Source organism: Plecotus auritus (assembly GCF_963455305.1).
Source record: "Plecotus auritus genome assembly, chromosome: 2".
NCBI lineage: Eukaryota > Metazoa > Chordata > Mammalia > Chiroptera > Vespertilionidae > Plecotus > Plecotus auritus.
In genome coordinates this window covers 5,831,102-5,849,772 of record NC_137771.1, presented here as the reverse complement: position 1 = coordinate 5,849,772, position 18,671 = coordinate 5,831,102, and the positions used below count along the sequence as shown (strand labels likewise).

The following is an 18,671-nucleotide window of genomic DNA, read 5'->3' as shown; positions in this document are numbered from 1 at the left end:
CCCGACCACACAATCTAAAAGGATCCTTCCCATCCCCCCATCGCTTACTCAGCTTTATTTTGCTCTGTGACACGTACCACTTGCCAACGTGTGTCGTGGACGGCCTCCCGCTGGCACCGGAGGGGGCACGTCTGCATCCGGGCGGCACCGGACCGGTGGGCTCTCGGACGTGCTGCGTGCATTGTGGCTTTGCCTGAATGCTGCTGCTCCCGCCCTTCTTGTTTCTCCCCAGACTCCCAGGACAGTGGTCCCCCGGCTCATGCTGTGCTCACAAGAGGAAGTTGTTAAATAAACTAAGGAGAAGTCTCTGTGTTAGTACCACTCAGAGCCTGAACAATAAATGCACACGAGAGCCCTCTGGTGCACTGGGTGTACCTTTATTATGACCTCGTTCACTAATAGTTCCGTGATGCAAGGTTACCATACACAGTTAGATAATGTCTGCATTGCACATCTAAGGCTATACAGCAAAAGAACCAGAATTAGTACAAATACAAGAACTATATTTACATTCTGTATACCCAAGCTCCAAACATCAGATAATATTTACATAATAAAACATGAACATGAACATCGGAAATTAATAATGTACATACATTGTTGCTGATGTGCTCAACTCCTTCACTGGGGAGAGATCGGTTTGCAAAGTCCTGGTTCAAAAAGGCCACTTATGTTCATGGGTTTGTTTAATGCACAAGGACGGTGATGTGAGAATTGAAATCTCCATGACAAACACTTTAGAGCCACAAAGTCTAAGACTGTGCCTTCCACGTGAGAAGGCCGATGGAGCCCTCAGGCGAACTGATGCCAGAACACGCAGCGTGAAAGTAACTCGAAGACATGAAAGGACACACGACAGCCAGGTTCGGCGAGACCAACCTCAGCTCGGACTTCCCATCGGAGCACAGCTATCTGGCTGTGGGTTTTTAACATGAAATTTGTATCAACTCTAATTTCTTCCTTTAAATGACTTAGCAGCTTTCCCAAGATTTTATGGGGCTCGAATACGAATTTCATAAATGGCCTTTTGAACAACAAAAGCAGATCATCTCTCAGCTGATAATTCAATTCTAAGGAAACACAAATCAATGCATTCCTCTCTCACACAGTAAGGGTTTGGCCACACTTGGCTGAGTCACCGGGGTCGGCTGCTGCAGTCCACCGCGTCAGAGTCCTGTTTAAAGTACATTCAGCACACCTTCTGAGAGCAGCAGCAGGATCAGAATTCTCTTTACGGAGCAGGTTAACAATCACATTTTAAAAAAGGACCCAAAAGCAAAGATGAAGGACCCCAGTCGAACAAACCAACAACAAGCCCTGACACCGCCCAGGAGGACGAGTGGCAAGCAGCACCAGGGATGCCGGTACCGGCAGGTGCCACACGTGAGGTCAGCCTTTCTTTTCCAGTCCAATGTGCAATTAATTACAGCTGTATAAATATACAAATACCTTACAGAATTTAATTAAATTAAATAATTAGAGAACAAGCAGCAGGCAACAAAGTCTTTGCTTTGAAGTATGTGCCAGGAGAAGCCATTTTACTTTTAGATCCCAAAAGGCCTTTCGCAATGACTTAATTTATTCTTTCATCTTAAAAGAGCTGGAAAATATCCGGCAAAACTATGAGTGTCTGTGTAAGTTCTACAGAGCTGAAGGGAAGAGAGATACATAAATAGTGGTTCCCTGGTTGGGAAGATCACCTTCCCTTGCCATCGGTTAACAGTGTGCGGGAATTTAGGACCCGCCCAGCTGCCAGAGCAGCCCTCCCCGTGCCCTGGCCGAGTGCAGGGGCTGGCTGGCCCCGCACAGCCCAGCCTGAGAGCTGGCTGACCCCCAGGCAGGCGCAGGAGGCAGGCGTGAGCACTGGCTTGGTGCGGGCTGTGGGGCCGTACTTTGCTTTGGCCAGAGAGAGGAGGATGGGGAACGAGGGGAGCAGAGGTTACTTTTAACTAGCATTCGTGTTTCCTTCATTTGTGTAAGAGTTTTCTTTCTTGCTTTTTTTTTTGCTTGTTTAAAGGAGTGATTTGGAAAAAAAGAAATTAAAAACCCTCAAAAGGTGGTTTCCTTAAAAGGTCAAGTTCATTCCTCAACTTTCCTGGCCCCATGGCTTCAGCTAAAGCCTCATAAAGAGTTCCTGTCAGAAACGCTCTCTCAGGACTTCAAAGTGGGGATGAACCTGTCTGGAAAGGGAACATTAACCCTGAACCGTCCAACTCCAGTTTGCAGATGGGCCCTAGAGAAAGAGGAGGTACCGAAAGGGGCTGCCTGTACCCGTCAGCTGCACCAGAGGCCCCTCGGACGGGGAGAGCACACGAAACCCCCCCGTCCTCATGAGGCCTCCCTGCTTGGGCAGGTGACAGAGTCCAGTGCCGCCTATTCTAAGAGCTGACACTCCAAAGCAAAGACTTCCCAAGCCAATTGTGTTTGAGTTAGAAGAAGAAACGCAAGTCATTTCAGTGTATCACACGGTTACTCTCCCTCAGCCTTCCCCACCTATTGCCACACAGACATGGATCCTTCCATCAAACTTCTTCACAGCAGCAGCATCCATGATTTGATTCTAAAAGTAACCTTCAAATGTCATTTCCCTGAAATTAGATTTAATTCCGGCCCAGGAAGCTGTCTCTAAGCACGGACAGATCCTAGATTGGGGTGTACACCAGAAGGGCATATTGTGTCCTTTAGATAATGCAGAAACCTCTAACTACATTAAAAATGTCGCTTAGAAAAAGTAGTAACGTTACTGTTAGTGACCTATGTTTTAAGGAGAAGAAAGTTTAAAAAATCTTGAGTTTTATTGACCACTTTTCAGGTAAGGTCACAGCCTGTGGTTCTGTCCTTTCTTTTATTACGCTCTCCCTGACTCACTTCCGCTTCTTTGCAAGGCAATTATAACAAGTGCAGCTGTGAGCCCTGTTCTGAGATGAGCCCAACCGGGCAGGGTGGAAGCAAGGGTCTGAGCCTGCCCGGCAACTACGCCGCAGAGCGTGTGGCCCCTGCCCTTGGCTGCTAAGGCAAAGCCATCCAGTTCCCCAGCACCTGAGAGTCAGCAACCCCAAGGCTGAGACCCTCAATCTCCACAAAGCGGGAACCAGCAGATACTGTCCTGAATGCCCAAGGGATGGTCAAGCAGAGAGGTCTAAGCAAGGGAGGTAAAGGATGGTATAAACCACCCAAGCCGACCAGTGGCAAAGCTACTCAAGGAAGCGGGGCCTTTTTCCCTCCAGGTCACTCTGAAACCCTTGCAGACAGCTGAGAGAAAGCGTATGTTCCACGCTGGCGTCTGGAAGAGCTGACCCTGTCCGGTCAGGAGACTATCAGCTTCCCCCTTCCTCCTCTGGCAACACTTCCACACCCGATGGAGAAGCAAGGTGAGGCCAGCCGGGTGCGCAACGAAACCCTGGGGTCAGGGCTCAGGTGGGGTCTTTTCTCTGCCCCCAGATGTCCTTCCATTTTGTTTTTAGCGGTGGGAGTGGCTGGTTTTAATCCTGGGGTCCAGAGAGCAAAGTCTGCCATGTCGGCTTATTTCTGAGTATAGGGACAGGCATCACTGAAAGTCTTTTCAATCTGACAGGGATTATTGAAAATAACCACTGGGTTCAGAGGAGACTTCCAGGTTTATACGTGAAAGCTACATTTCTTTGATCAACGGGAGCTACAATCACAAGGTCATTACTCAGCATTACCACAATGACCATCAAGTTCCTCATCAGAAAGCGAAGCACTCCTCCTGGTGGGACATCTGCGGATGACATCAGATTCCAAACTCGCCACCACCACCAATGCCAACACCCGAACAGAGAGGAGCCTCCCTCCCAGATGAGCAGCACAGTTCACAGGAACCCTACTGACCTCCCATCCACCCGCGGCCCACCCCCCACTCTACACTCCCTGGAAACCCAACACCCTTGGCTCCTCCCTTCTGAGAAGTCAGCAGCAGCCACTGCCTCAGGCCTGTTAAAAGCCCTCTCCTCTCTCCTCTTCCACTAACTGAAAACTGCATAACCATGTTCTAAGTAAGCCCGATTTCACAGAGTATGCCTGTTCCATTGCTGAGCTCACCACAACCTTCTCCCTGAATGGAAACGCAGGGATTCGTGAGGGAAGAAAGCAACAGAGGGAAAAAGGTAAGCTTTTCCCTCTCAGCTTCCAACAAGGCCAGATGTCTCCTCCCTTTGTCTCTAAGCCACCCAAGAAAAATTAAAGTGAGAGCACAAACAGGGAAAAGAAAAAATGCATTATGTTGTCTTGAAAAAAGACAGATTTCCGAAGACAGCAGTGCAGACATCGGAGGTGTCACATGGGGAGCTCTCATACAAAAGGAAGCCAAGATTTACCAAAATAATTTGGGGAGTCACTGGATTTCCCTCTCTCTGTTTTCTTTGTTTGTTTGTTTGTTTGTTTTGTTGATGTGTTTTTCCCCTTTGGTTAGGCCACATGCTACTAACAAGATTCTCAGCACAGGAAAAGGAACAAGGGCACAGAGCAATGGGGATGGGGAACAGGAGCTAGAAAAAGTGCTGGACAAGAGGGAAAAGTAGTTAAGCCACAGGATTACAAACAAGAGCAACCGTCAAGAATCACAAAGAGGAACGAGAGGTAACACTTCCTTTATCTCTGGGAAGGCGCGTGAGGGTGCGCAGCAGTCACTCAGTACTTCGGCTGGCTCGAGCCTCTGCGGGAGAGTTTTGACCTATGGGCGACAGAGAGAGGCCTGTTAGGAAACTGGATCCAGATGTTTCTCCTCACAGGTCTCTTCTCCCACGGGCCCCTCCTTGGGCTTCTTCCTAAACTGCGCTGCAGACCCAGATCACAGGCTCCCTGAACAAACAGACTGGGCTGTGGGCTTGCCGCTAGGGGACCCTGCAACATAGCCCCTCATAGGACGGGAGGCTGGTCATAGTGCTGCATCCTGACGGGCAGACTGGTAAGGGCCTCCCAACCTTCCCTTTGCTCAGCCCCACAGACCCTGGCTGCAGAACCCCTGAGAAGAAAAAGTCAAAGCAGATGGTTAAATGCAAACGTGACCAGCATCTCCTTAGCTGCTTGGAACACCAGGTGATAGCTTCTGAGAAGCTGAGGCCTCGTCAGCACCTACAACCACACTTACACCCCTGCCCTTCCCCTATTTTAAATCTGTTTGCAACAAGACTTCGTTCCCTATTTATGCTGATGTTCCCGGGACCAAAAGCCAAGGAAGGGAATGCAGGGACAGCTCCTCACCGTATTGTGCCAGCAAGGAGTGGATTAAAGGCATATAACCAGTCACTCATGTCTTTGTCGTTGAGAGCCTGCAGAAGGACCCCACGGTGCTTTGTGCATACAGCGAAGATGTTAGGGCTCTGAAAGAGATGCGGGTAGACAAGAAAGTTACGTGGGCTGTGAGCAATGGGGGCACCGGTCATATTCAAAGGCATACGGCACGTCGCCCTGGCACTTCAAAGAGCCAGGTATACAGGAGAGACGCTCTATCACACAACAGGATCCAGAACTCAAAGGGAAGGGCATGCATGGCGATGAGAAGCTGAGAGAGGGCAGGGCTGACCTTCACCATGGCCTGCTGGTCCTCGCTGTATTCCACCTGCGCTGTGGACAGGTTAATGATGCCACGTTCCACTGGGTCTTTGTCACTGTTATAGATGAAGACGTAAGGGCGACGGACCACAACAAAATGCTTAGCCCAGTTGCTGGAAAATGGCTCCTTGAAATGCAGGTATCCTTTCTTGGAAACCACTGAGCTAAAAAGGACAATACAAGATCGGTTTGTTTCTTTCTTTTTTTTTTTTTTAATATATTTTATTTTTTACAGAGAGGAAGGGAGAGGAATAGAGAGAAACATCGATGACAGAGAAACATCTATCAGCCGCCTCCTGCACACCTCCCTACTGGGGATGTGCCCGCAACCAAGGTACATGCCCTTGACCGGAATCGAACCTGGGACCTTTCAGTCCGCAGGCCGACACTCTATCCACTGAGCCAAACTGGTTAGGGCAAGATTGATTTGTTTCTTACAAAAAGGAAGTGATTCTGAGCTGAGGACCATCAAAATACGTCTCACCTAGGCCAAGTCCCTCGTGTGAACAAAACAGGACAATGACCTAGGACCTTATCTGCCAAAGTAATACAGCAAGAGACAAAGCACCACCCAGCATGATGAGCAGGTGGGCGCGCGACGGCACAGCTGGGGCGGAAACCCAGCCGGAGCTTCCACCCGGATCCATGAGCATCGCACTGCAATAGAGACCTCACGGAAGAGCTGGAAGTACATTCCTCTGATTTGTTTTAATTCCCAGCATCTCTGGGTATAGTACTCACCCTGGCCTAATTTCTTCAATATCTGGAACAAGGTTGAGAAATTCATTTTTCCCTGCTCGGGCCAAATACGGTGTTTCCACAGTTGGGACAATCTGAAACTGCTCAAATTCTGGGCAGGGACTAGAGGCCCGGGAATTGGCTTCTGGGGTCCTTTAAAAGAGAGGTGAGAGGTTAGGGATAACAAGAGCTTCAGTGAGGAATGCAGACGTGTACAACCATCCCACCAGCAGGAATGAGGCCTCTCCACACGCCAGGGGCCCTGCAGACATCAGGTTCAGAGAGCTGGCCTGGGCGGACAAGCTGGCGTCAGAACCGTCATTCCAAATGCCACTGGGCTCATCCTTCAGAGGCTCAAAGGAGGCTGGTCACCGATGAGCGTGCATCACTCAGACCACCTCCTATTCTGAAGCCCTGATCAGAAGTGTCTGGAACATGACTCCATCCCTCTGTTTCAATTTAGTCCCAAGGTCACACTTAGCATAGCAGCTCTCACAGTGAGGACCCTGACCAGAAGCGATGGTTGCTCCTGGAAACCCGTTAGAAATTCAAATTCTCAGGCTCCACCCCAGACCTAGAGAACCAGGAACTCTCTCTGGGTGGGGTTCAGCCACGTGGGCTTTAACAAGCCCCCCTGGTGATGCACTAACGTCTGAGAACCACAGCCTGAGGGACTGGCAGAGAGAGCAGATCAACGGGTGGAGGGGTGTCTCTGAATGGCCATGAGGTGCACAGCTGCACGCCGCCCTGGACCAGTCCAGGCTGTACGGGAGAAAGAATTCCTCTGCTCTGCAGCGTTAGTCATCTTCGGACAGCAGCCTAGCCTGATTCACTGTACTTCGTCCATTACAAACAGCCCATTTGTAAATGCCGCCCCATTCCTCACATTGGGATGAGTCTTACAATCAACAGTGGGTCACATTTTAGTTGGCAGTGCTTCTTCTTCCTTAGTGGCACATTAAATAATGTCTGACAGTCAATGGCAGCCTAGAATTAATTAGATTGCCTCTCTGTTATTTTCTCCAGCCACGTTCAATTGTGCGAGTGCTGGTACATTCAGACAGACAGCTGGATGATAACAAGGTGGGCTCTGACAGGGGAGCGTAATGAATGGAGACAGGGCAAAGGAGGTTGAGGTGCACTGTACTGACGAATTCACATTAAAGTTGTCTCCATTAGTCTTACCTATTCATTTTTTTTTTTTTAAATATATTTTATTGACATTTCACAGAGAGGAAGGGAGAAGGACAGAGAGCCAGAAACATCGATGAGAGAGAAACATCGATCAGCCGCCTCCCGCACACCTCCCACTGAGGATGTGCCCACAACCAAGGTACATGCCCCCGACCGGAACCGAACCCGGGACCCTTCAGTCCGCAGGCCAATGCTCTATCCACTGAGCCAAACCGGTTTCGGCTCATTTTTTTTTTTTTGTATCATCAAAATATTTTTCTCCGAAGTCGTTTTAAAATGTTTTCCCCAAGATGGGGTTTCCTATGTGGGATATGACTGAGGAGGGAAGCAGGGTGGGAGCGGAAGGACAAGTGAGCAGAACGGGAGTAAGAGGAGCCAAGTCTTGGTGCAGGAAGTTAGGAAGACATGATATTAAAAGATGTCAGTAGCATCTTTCTAGACATTGCGACATCTAGAGAAGGCTCCCCATATTTCCAGATGCTGCCTAGGGGGGTGGTGCTGCCCTCAGCTGAGAACCACTGAGCTAGAGGAAGACCGGCATTTCCCCTGGTTCTTAGGTTAGCTTATCGCGGAAAAACCTGGGCACCTACTTCTGATCCAGAGAGTTGCTCCTGGAGTCTACCAGAGAGGGGCAGGTGGAGGAGGGAGTGAGGGTTGAGCTGCTGAAACTGGACACAGAGGGATCCCGTCCAATTGGAGAGATGTCCGACAACTGGAAGAAACAGAACAGAGCGAGTGAGATTCAGATGGAAGAAACTGTCTCTGCAATAAGCAGCTTTGACAACCAGTGACCTCGCTTTAAAAAATATCCTGCTTCAGGTCATTTAAGAAAACAAGCCTTACAAATACATATTTTATGGCCCTCGTGTCCTGGTAGGAATCATGACATTTACAAACGAGGCAAGGCTGGCTCTTTAAATTGCCACTGCCCTCCTGCATTAATTAAATGGCCTTATGCATATGAGCCGAGCACTTAGCACAGCAGGCAAAGTTCTAGAATACGGCAGAGGACCTGTCCTCCTGGAACTTACACTCTAAGTGAAGAGGGCGGACGATAAGCCAGTCAACATACACATCAGGCTCTGGCTGGGTGGCTCAGGTGGTTGGAGCATCACACATACACCCAAGGGTGAGGGTTCAATTCCCAGTCAGGGAACATACCTAGGTTTCAGGTTCGATCCCAGGTCAGGGCATGTATGGGAGGCGACCAATCGATTTTTTGTTTTTCTCTTTCTCTCTCCCTTCCTCTCTCTCTCAAACTAGTAAGAACATATTCTCGGGTGAGGATTAAAAGAAATGTCAGGGAGTGATAAGTGCTATAGCAAAAAATGAATCAGGGAAAGAGAAGTTTCAGGGAGCTGTTGGCTTTACAATGCATGTTTTACAATATTTGAACTAAAAAGGAAACATCAGTGAGCCAATCTTGGAAACATCTGGAAGAAGACTATTCTGGGCAAAGGAATGGCAAGGGTGCAAAGACCCCACTCGGCAGGAATGAGCCAAGAAGGCCAAGATGACTAGAATAGAGCGAATGACCCAGAAGTTCTTTAAAGTGTTCACCTCACTCTGTGTGGAAGCAACAAAACCCCATGCCACCAAGAACCTCAGGACTTCTGTGCCCTGTCACACATGACAAATCACCCCTACAGAATATTCTCCAAGGGATTCAGGGGAAAGCCAAAATAGTTCCTATCTGATAATCACTCTAAGAGACACGGAGACATACTTTCACCTTCAGAAGTCGGTATTCTGAAAAAATCAGATACAAGAGCAGATATGTCATGCATCCTCAAATACCATGCTATGCCCACATCAAGCCACCTAAAAGCAGCGTGCGCTGGGGACAGGAAATGTGAGCGGCTCACCTTACAGTCACTGATGCTGCCATGCACCTGGCTGAATTCTCGGTTGAAAGTGTGGGTGAGAAGTTGCAGACACTAGGAAAAAGAAAGGGGGCATTAAGTTTGTTTTTTTAAAAAATAATTCTTTATTGTTGTAAGTATTTATGTCCCCCCTTTTCCCTCATTGACTCCCTCCAGCCCGCCCCGCCCCCTCCACCCCAGGCCTTCAGCACCCTATTGTCTGTGTCCATGGGTTATGCATATGTGCATACAAGGTCTTGGGCTGATGACCTCCCACCCACCTACACTCTCCCACCTTCCCTCTGAGATTCCGCACTCTGTTCCATACTTCGATGTCTCTGGATCCACTCCGTTCATCACTTTATTTTGTTACTTAGATTCCACATGAGTGCGATCATGTGATCCTTGTTTTTCTGACTTATTTTACTTAGCACGATACTCTCCAGGTCCCTCCATGCTGTCTCAAAGGGTAAGAGATTCAGCCTTTTTACTGCTGCATAGTATTCCATGGTATAAATGGACCACAGCTTTTTTAATCCACTCATCTACTGATGGGCACTTGAGCGGTTTCCAGGTCTTAGCTACTGTAGATTGTGCTTCTATGAACACAGGGGTGGCAGCATAAATTTCAATGGTTAAACAAAGCCCTGGACACAGGCAGGAAGGGAAAATCACGTGCTTAAGACCCACAGTGGAGCTCAGATGCTGCCTAACAGCTCTAGGAATAACTAAGCATATAGCAAGGAGCCTGCATATGCCCAATAAGAAAGATAAAATGAGTGGATAAAAAAGCCATTCTCAAATCTATAAAAGTGAATACTGCAACATCATAGCTTAGAAGTGCTTAAGAATGCAATAGCATCCCTTTCATTCTTAATTTGTTTTATCATTTCTCATTTGGATTACTGCTATACTTTTTTCTGCCTCTAGTCTCTCTCTTCATCACAAATCCATCCTCTACTGCTCTCAGAGAAGTCTTTCTAAAACAAATACCTGTTTAAAATATTGCCACGTCACTCCCAAGACACTCTAAACCAAAGGTGGGGAACGTACAGCCCGCAGGCCATATAAGATCCTCGAAATCATTTGATCTGGCCCTGCCAAGGCTTTAGGGGTAATTTAAATGTTTGACCAAATATAGCAAGGCTAAACTTTTTTAAATATTTATTTTTTATTGATTTCAGAGCGAAAGGGAGAGGGAGAGAGAGATAGAAACATTAATGATGAGAGAGAATCACTGACTGGCTGCCTCCTGCACAATCCCCACTGGGGACCGAGCCCACAACCTGGGCATGTGCCCTTGACTGGAATCAAACCCAGGACCCTTCAGTCCACAGGCTGACGCACTATCCACTGATACAAACAGGCCAGGGCACAAGGCTAATTTTTAAGTTGATAATTTTGCACAGCCTGAGAATGACGCTATAAATATCCAAATGCTCTTGGCAGAATAAAGGTTCCCCATCCTGCTCTAAGCTCTCTAGCACGGTATGCACGATGCCCTGGCCCATCTCCCTAACTCCATCTCGTGCCCTCCACAGGGTTCCCTCACACTGATCATGCAGGACGGCTGGCTCCCTCCTTGCACCCTCCTGAGCCAGTTCACGATGCTCTCCTGTGGAGGCCTCGCCTCTGGCTCCCACAGCACCTAGACATACGCCTCTATTATATGCTTGTCACCATTTGCATGTTAGCTAATTAAGGGTAGAACTGAGTCCGATTTGTTTCTATGTTCACAGTGTTAGTGCAGGCCTTGAAACAGAGGCCCTCAAAGAAGGAAGAAAATGGAACGGAAACTGACTGATCAGTTCATTCTCACGGCAAATGCCCAGCCCAGGGAAGGGATTCACACCTTGGTGGCCAGCTCTTTCTCGCGGTCCACCAGGCTTTCAATGTCCGTGGAGTCGTAGCCACTGCTCTCACTAGGCGTGATGGCACTTTCAAAGGTGGTGGTTGAGATCTGAGAGGAGATGCTGGTGGAGGTGCTGAGGGTGCCACTGCTCAGGCTGGGGGACAACGAGTCGCTCAGGGATTTGGGGGTGCTGTCACCAAGTCTCTCACGCAGGAGCAGGAAGTGGCGGGTTTTCTCCACCTAAGAAGAGCAACACCGTTGCCTCAGCAAACACAAAGCTCATTACGATTTAGTAAGTACAGTATTATGCCTCATGGTGATGGAAACCTGGAAAGCCAGGATCACACCGCGGTGGTGACGGAGAGTCTCCGGCCCGAGCTTTCATCTGAGTACCTTCTCCTCCCCCCTACCTCCCCCCACTCCATACCTCATGGATGAGCTCCAGCTTCTCCAGCTCCCACTGGTGCTCCAGGATGAGGCTGTCCCCACGGGGCCGCCAGCCAGCTAAGTTCTCTTCTCCCCGCACATAGGCCACTGATGTATCCAAGACCTTTCTCCTCCTCCTCTGCATGCCTGAGACAAGAGGCAATAACTCTTTTTGAGAAAAATCCGATTCTAATGTTACCTCAAAATGAATGAATAATTCATATACATGATGAACTAAGAAAGACTTGGTCTCTAGATACATGGGATTTTGTTAATAATAATTCAATCCCTTTGAATTCAAAGCAACTCTAAATTTCTTTTAGAAGTGAGATTTATATTATTTGATAATTATGAAGACTGCAATGCAACTTGAGAAAAAGGTGTTATGTTAAGTGAAAATATAGAGGTGATTACATAGTCTGTACACGATGGTCCCCAATATATAAAAATACACCCGCATACACACACACCCACATTCAGTAGTTCAGGTAGAATGGCAGATGACAGATGGCTTTACCCCATCATCTCCCATTAGTTTTGTAAAATGTTAAACTGTTTTTACATGTAAAAGACATAAATTCATGTTAATTAAATAATCCTCAAGGAACTCTCTGGACACTATAATTAGCTGCCATTAGGACTTAGAATCATACTCAAAGTCTTCTTTTTTTAAGAAAATCTAAATCTTACCTGTGAGCCCTGACCTTTTTCCACATATGTTCTCTAAAATGATTCAAACTCATATTAACCAAATGTTTTTAAAAAGGAATCCTGACTTTTATGCCCGGGTTACAGGCTCGATCCCCAGTAAGGGGGTATGCAAGAGGCAGCCGATAGACGTCTTGCTCTCATATAGATGTTTCTCTCTCTCTAAAAATCAGTAAAAATATTTTTAAAAGAATGCCTAATATTAAAAACAAAAACCTTTTGTCCATGTTCCAGTTTACAAACATAAAAATCCGAAGTGCTGCTTAAGACCACCGAGCTGAAGGAACAGAGCCCAAAGAGACATCAAAAAGGACACAAACAAGTTCATCTAGATTTGTCTTCTCGAGCACAGGAAGTTCAAATTCTAGTTTGACAGCCCCTGGGAAGTGATACTACCAAGTTAACCTTGGGGCTAAGCTGGATAGCGAAAGGGTTATGAAGTTTCCCATACCAGATTCATTCTAATACACTTGACTATTTTATAGCCCGGGAACATTGTGTTTAGTAAAGTTTTTATAACGGTATTGCACGTCACAAACCAAAGTGTTGTAACTCAGAAAAATATAACTCAGAAAAATATAGCACCGAAAACCTGGCTTGTAAATATGCTTGGTTTCTAATAAAGTTTATATCTCTCCTATATGGGTAAGGTAGATTTTTGACATGATACACTCCAAACAGATGCAAAGACAACTATCACCTCCCCATCCATTAGCTCTTACCTGGACTACCTGTGTCTGCCATTTTGCATAAACTGAGTTCATAAATTCCAGTGACTCGATTGCTATTTAAATTAAAACAAACAATTACTTAGTATCTTATATCACAGAAACAGGAAAATCTGAATTCTCTCTACTTAAAACACTGTCTCCTCTGTAGGGACTGCAACCCACCCTCAAACATAAGTATCTTATTCCTTTTCCTATTCTGAACTTAATTTTTTCATACAAGGAATCTGTTTTTATCTCAATCTCTTGAACATTTTCATTTTAATAGGATGAATAAAGTTGAATGATAAAGTTTACAATACAAATATAAAAATTAAAAATGTGTCTTTTCTTACTGTAAGAGAGAAAAGTTGGGGGAAGTCTGACTAGAAAATGATAACCATCAAATTCTGGGGAGTGTGACTAGGGAGAGGTACTGAACCTTCTATTATATCAGTAATACTTATATCTTATGCTGGGTGGTGATGCATAAGATATATTTTTGTATATCTTAAATATGAATAAATCTTTAAAAGAAAAATTCCAATGGTACTCTGTTAGAATAATGACACTTTAAAAAAATTTAGTCCCTGCAAACTGTTTTGAAAGTGTTCAAATGTAATATTCCTTCCTTCCCTCATTAACTCCTCCAGTCATTAGTACGTTATTAAATGCCAACATCCAAGTCACTGCAGCCCAAGTGTCAGTGCCATAATGGCTTACAGGTTGTCAACTACCCTGAAACAGCAAGCCAGGGCTGCCCAGGGCTCTGCTGATTCTTTACTGGGCAAACCAACTGGAAGCTGAACTTGTCTCAAAAACTTACGAGTCTGGTGACTTCGAGTAGCCGCTGCCAAAGAGGCTGCGCAGAGAGCGTGGCGGGGAGATCTTGGCGTCCCGAGAATAGAAGACCATGCACACGTCCTTGGTGATGACAGCTGGCTGGATGCAATGATCCAGCTGAAAGCAGACAGGCCCCATTAGATACAGACAGAGCATCTGCGACAGTCTGTGCTGTTAGCCACCACTAGGCTCTGTCCATGACTATAAAAGCAGGCGGCCACATTTTCTTAAAATCATACATTCTTTGAAGAATGGTGATTAGGGTACTAATGCGAAGCTCTAAGAAAAGTCCTGTAACTTTTTTATTAAATAGAGATTAGGAACAGGAACTAATATAATCAGACCAGTTAGCAAAGTATAATAAAATAAATAACTAGCCCTGGCTGGTGTAACTGTTTGTTGGAGCAGCAGCCTGTAAGGTGGGTTCGATTCCCGGTCAGGACAAGTTTGGGAGGCAACCGATTGCTCTTTCTCTCTCTCTCTCTTTCTCTTTCTCCGTCTCTCTCAAATTAATTTTTTAGAAAGCTTATCTTTTAAAAAAATAATTAACTTCGGATGTGGAGGGAGAAAGGACCTCAGTGGAATCTTTTCTCCCCGTTTCCTGCTCTAGCTTGTCCACTGTTCGGGGCTGCCTGTTCATAGCAACTCAAGTTCCGGGTCTCCTCACCTCTAAGTAGGCCGACAAGGTCATGTAGATCTTTTCCCCGTAGGGTGTCACTCGGTTGAGAAGGAGGGAGTTATGGAGGGAGCTGTCCCACACGGCCTCAAAACGGTAGAAGGTCCTACGGTCAGAGAAGCAGGAGAAAGTCATCCGACAGAAGCTGAAGTCGCCTTGGCCCAGCACTGTCCCTGTCAGTGTCCACACAGAGCCCATGCCAAGCAGCTCTCAGCGTACTGAGGTCTAACGGCAGAGGGGACCTTTACGCCGGGAGGAAAGGCAGGACGCCCCCTTCTGGCCCTGCCCACCATCAAGGGGCGGTTAGCTATGCTGTTTTTTATTTATTTTGAGGAGCCTGCTTCTCCTCTGCCTAAAATAGAAACAGTGAGGTCAACCGAAGGCATTAAGATGAAAGGATGAGTGAGTATGGACAGAAAGCGAAAGAAGAAAGAAAGACTAAGTATGCCCATCGGTTAATCGAGAGCAGGAAGCAAATACTCGGTAATTTGTGGGCTGCAGTCTTCATGTCACAGCCCACTTTTGCTGGCCTCACAGATGTCACAAACACATCTGGGAGAATTACTGGAGGAAACAGTATAGAAAGCCTTGCTTCAAATAAAAGAACAAGAGGTTATTCTTAGCTGATGTGTCAGTAAAATGATTTTTAACACCCGAGGTAGCCAACTACTATGTGTTTAAAAAAAACCCCTCACTTGAAAGTCAATCTTACATTTAATAACTAGAAGTTTGATTTAATGACTTTTTAAAAAAATTAAATTTATTGGGGTGACATTGGTCAGCATGAACATATAGGTTTCAGTTACAAGATTTGTATATTGCACCGTGTGGGAGGAGTAGGGGGTTCTAATATATGGTGACAGGATAAGATTTGACTTTGGGTGGGTGCCATGATTTTTTTCAAGTTGTTCTAATAGCTTTCTTTTTCCTACGGGTAAAACACCATAGACCCTAACTGACATTCACCCTCCAGTCCAGCACGCTCCTCTGAAGCACTGGACTGAGTAACGTAGTTACATATCAACTCCCAACGCTACGGCAGTCTCCCTTCTCAGACCCCATAACCAGTGTCCGGGAAGACACCCGTCTACCCAGCAGAGTGGATTTCCCATTGCCATTAGCTCTCTGCACGTGCAATACACCTCACCCGATTCAAGAGAAGTTTTTATTTATTTATTTTAAAAATGATATGTTTAGCCCTAACCGGTTTGGCTCAGTGGATAGAGCGTCTGACTGCGGACTATTTATTTTTTTTTAAATATATTTTATTGATATTTTACAGAGAGGAAGAGAGAGGGATAGAGAGCTAGAAACATCGATGAGAGAGAAACATCGATCAGCTGCCTCCTGCACACCTCCCACTGGGGATGTGCCCGCAACCAAGGTACATGCCCTTGACCGGAATCGAACCCGGGACCCTTCAGTCCGCAGGCCGACGCTCTATCCACTGAGCCAAACCGGTTTCGGCTCCCTCTGATTTTTGACAGCCTGATCAATGCTTCTCTGTCTCTGGATCCTGTGTTTGTTTATCAGTTTAGTTGTTCATTATATTCCACAAATGAGTGAGATCATGCGATATTTATCTTTCTCTGACGGATTTATTTCGCTTAGCATAATGCTCTCCATGCTGTTGCAAATGGTAAGAATTCCTTCTTTTTCACAGCAGCATAGTATTCCATTATGTAGATGTACCACAGGTTTTTAATCCACTCTGCTTATGGGCACTTAGGCTGTTTCCAAATCTTAGCTATGGTGAATTGCGCTGCTATGAACATAGGGGTGCATATATCCTTTCTGATTGGTGTTTCTAGTTTCTTGGGATATAGAAATACTCTTTACTCTCTCACATGCTAGTTAGTAGGATCAAGAAAAGTCTCTACAAGGCCACCAAAGGAATGTAGACACTATTAACAAGACAAAGATGAGATAACGAGGAGGCCAAAATAGGATGGAAGCCTGTGCCACTATTTAGGTCTTATGACTCTTTTCCAACAGAGGCAAATGATTTCAATTTGTGTAAGACAACTTCTTCACATTTCTGTTTTCAGGTTATTTTCATTTAACCTAAAGAGAACATTTCACTGGTAGAAACTTGGCTAACATAAAGGAATTTTTGACTCCACCTAAATCTTCGGGTATCGGGGAGGGTGGTTTTGCTTGATGTGTGGGAGTTACTGCAGCACATTCTTTTGGCAGTTCTTGAGAGGTGGTGGTAAGAAATACAACCAACACTAGTGATGTCAACTGAATCAAGCTAGTAAGAGAACTCAGAGTTAGAAACAGGGCTGAATCTTGAGACATGTTTTCCTGTATGGCTCCTACAGTGGTTAGGAAGTGATTTCAAGTGGATTTCCAGAAAAGTCTGAATAATGGCCCCGTGTGTGTGTGTGTGTGTGTGTGTGTGTGTGTGTGTGTGTGTGTCTTTTTAAAAAAACATTAAAACCTTTTAGGCTATACTGTCATGTATCACTTTTCTCTTCTCTAAATCAGATAGAGAGAGAGAGAGAGAGAGAGAGAGAGAGAGAGAGGAAAAATTTCCTTCACTATTGAATCAGGATTTTTTCTATTCCAAAAGAGAAAACAAACAGATAGATAAGCAGCCCTGACAGGAGAAAGAGAAAAGCTTAAAAACAAACAAAATATTTCTCACAGACTCAGCTACCCAGATAGCTGATTGGGCCTCTACCACCACACAGGACAGAAACAAAGAAAAAGTGAGCGATCATGCAAAGCTACACACGGAGCAGCAAACCTTTCAGCTTCTGACAGAGAGAAGACAAAGAAGGAAAACACAAGCCTGAGGTTCTCTACGAAGTGAGCGGAGTGACATTCTATTTGCGATGTAGGAGGGGAACGTCGTGGGCATACGAATAAAACGGACAGGTTTAGTAAATGGAATAGAAAATAATGAAAGACTCCACAGCATTTAGGAAGCCGCATGTGGAAGCGTACACACATCAGAAAGCCCTGGGCACAACAGGCAGCAGAGTCTTTCTCTATTCCAGGGCTGCTTAGGTTTGGGTGGGGAAAACACAAAATTAAAACAGTCAAAGCAACAGAAGACATCAAGCATTCTGATAAACTAGAATCTCTATGTGCAAAAAAGCAAACAGAAAATACCTAGGAATATCCTTATCAAGAAAGAGCCTGAAAAAACACAGGAAAGGCTTTTGTTAGTGCAGCAAAAGAAAAAAAAAAGGGAAAGAAAGGAGAGAAAAGCAGAAGAAAATAAATATATAAAAAAGACAAATTAGCAAAGTGAATTCAAGTGGACAATCAACAGAGAACTCCATGGGACACAATTTATAGAGGGGTTACAATGATATGGGTCCCTCTCCCAGACCTTCAATTACAGAAAATGCTGGGCAGAGGAGGGGATGTGGAGACCACCTCCATTAGCACCCCTTTCGGAGGTGACCGAGTATCGGAATGGTAGGAAACTGCTGTGGGAAACAAAGTCAATTATGTAACATCAATGTAGGACTCGGAAGGAAAGGAGCCATGGCCTTGTGAGTCACACTCCACTACCAATGTATCAGAAAAACCCGCTAACGTGCACACATAACACACCCAAATTGCAGTTCTGTAAGTGCAACTGTAAACATTAAATAGAAGCTCTTAAGCAAACTCCATTTAGTAACTTACCGCATTGACTTACATTCTCCATGTCCCTAAAGTATAAAGACTGATGTCCATTTCTCACTGACCATTTGAAACTAGAGATAGCTCTCATATATCCAGACCACCTGCTCCAGAGAGGTGAGCTGCAAGCTTATCAAGTGTTGGTAATATCTGTCCCAAACCTATTTATGAAGCTGCATTAATGTAACCATCTAATTTAATCAACTGGTAGGCAAATCAATGAGACATTAGGACAAAGAGAATTTCTGTTCATTGTAAATCAAAACTAAGTGTAAAAACTCAGTGGACTGTTTTGATAATGGTGAGTTGTGTGAAAAAACAGTTGTTAAATTGTGGGTGAGATCAATGTGAAAGAAAGGGGAAATGATAAAATTTTAATGCTAAATGGTAAAAAGTTTAAAAGATATGGCACTTATATTTTCTTCATAGGTTTCTAGTTCTTGCTCCAC

At 45.6% G+C, this 18,671-nt stretch overlaps 1 protein-coding gene across 11 annotated transcripts in view; it reads right to left on the bottom strand.

Annotated features, from left to right (window-relative positions):
- Window positions 1-361: 361 nt before the first annotated feature.
- The window catches only part of KIF1B (kinesin family member 1B), a 138,735-nt gene continuing 120,425 nt past the window's right edge, over window positions 362-18,671 (bottom strand). For all 11 annotated transcript variants that reach the window (XM_080656795.1, XM_080656803.1, XM_080656799.1 and 8 more), the window contains 11 exons: window positions 14,572-14,686; window positions 13,888-14,021; window positions 13,077-13,138; window positions 11,648-11,793; window positions 11,221-11,460; window positions 9,372-9,443; window positions 8,097-8,218; window positions 6,316-6,465; window positions 5,546-5,738; window positions 5,224-5,342; window positions 362-4,693 (listed from right to left, as the gene is read on the bottom strand). In XM_080656795.1, the coding sequence (XP_080512921.1) occupies window positions 4,651-4,693; window positions 5,224-5,342; window positions 5,546-5,738; window positions 6,316-6,465; window positions 8,097-8,218; window positions 9,372-9,443; window positions 11,221-11,460; window positions 11,648-11,793; window positions 13,077-13,138; window positions 13,888-14,021; window positions 14,572-14,686 (1,396 nt within the window). In that variant the 3' untranslated portion in view covers window positions 362-4,650. The remainder of the gene's footprint in view (window positions 4,694-5,223; window positions 5,343-5,545; window positions 5,739-6,315; window positions 6,466-8,096; window positions 8,219-9,371; window positions 9,444-11,220; window positions 11,461-11,647; window positions 11,794-13,076; window positions 13,139-13,887; window positions 14,022-14,571; window positions 14,687-18,671) is intronic.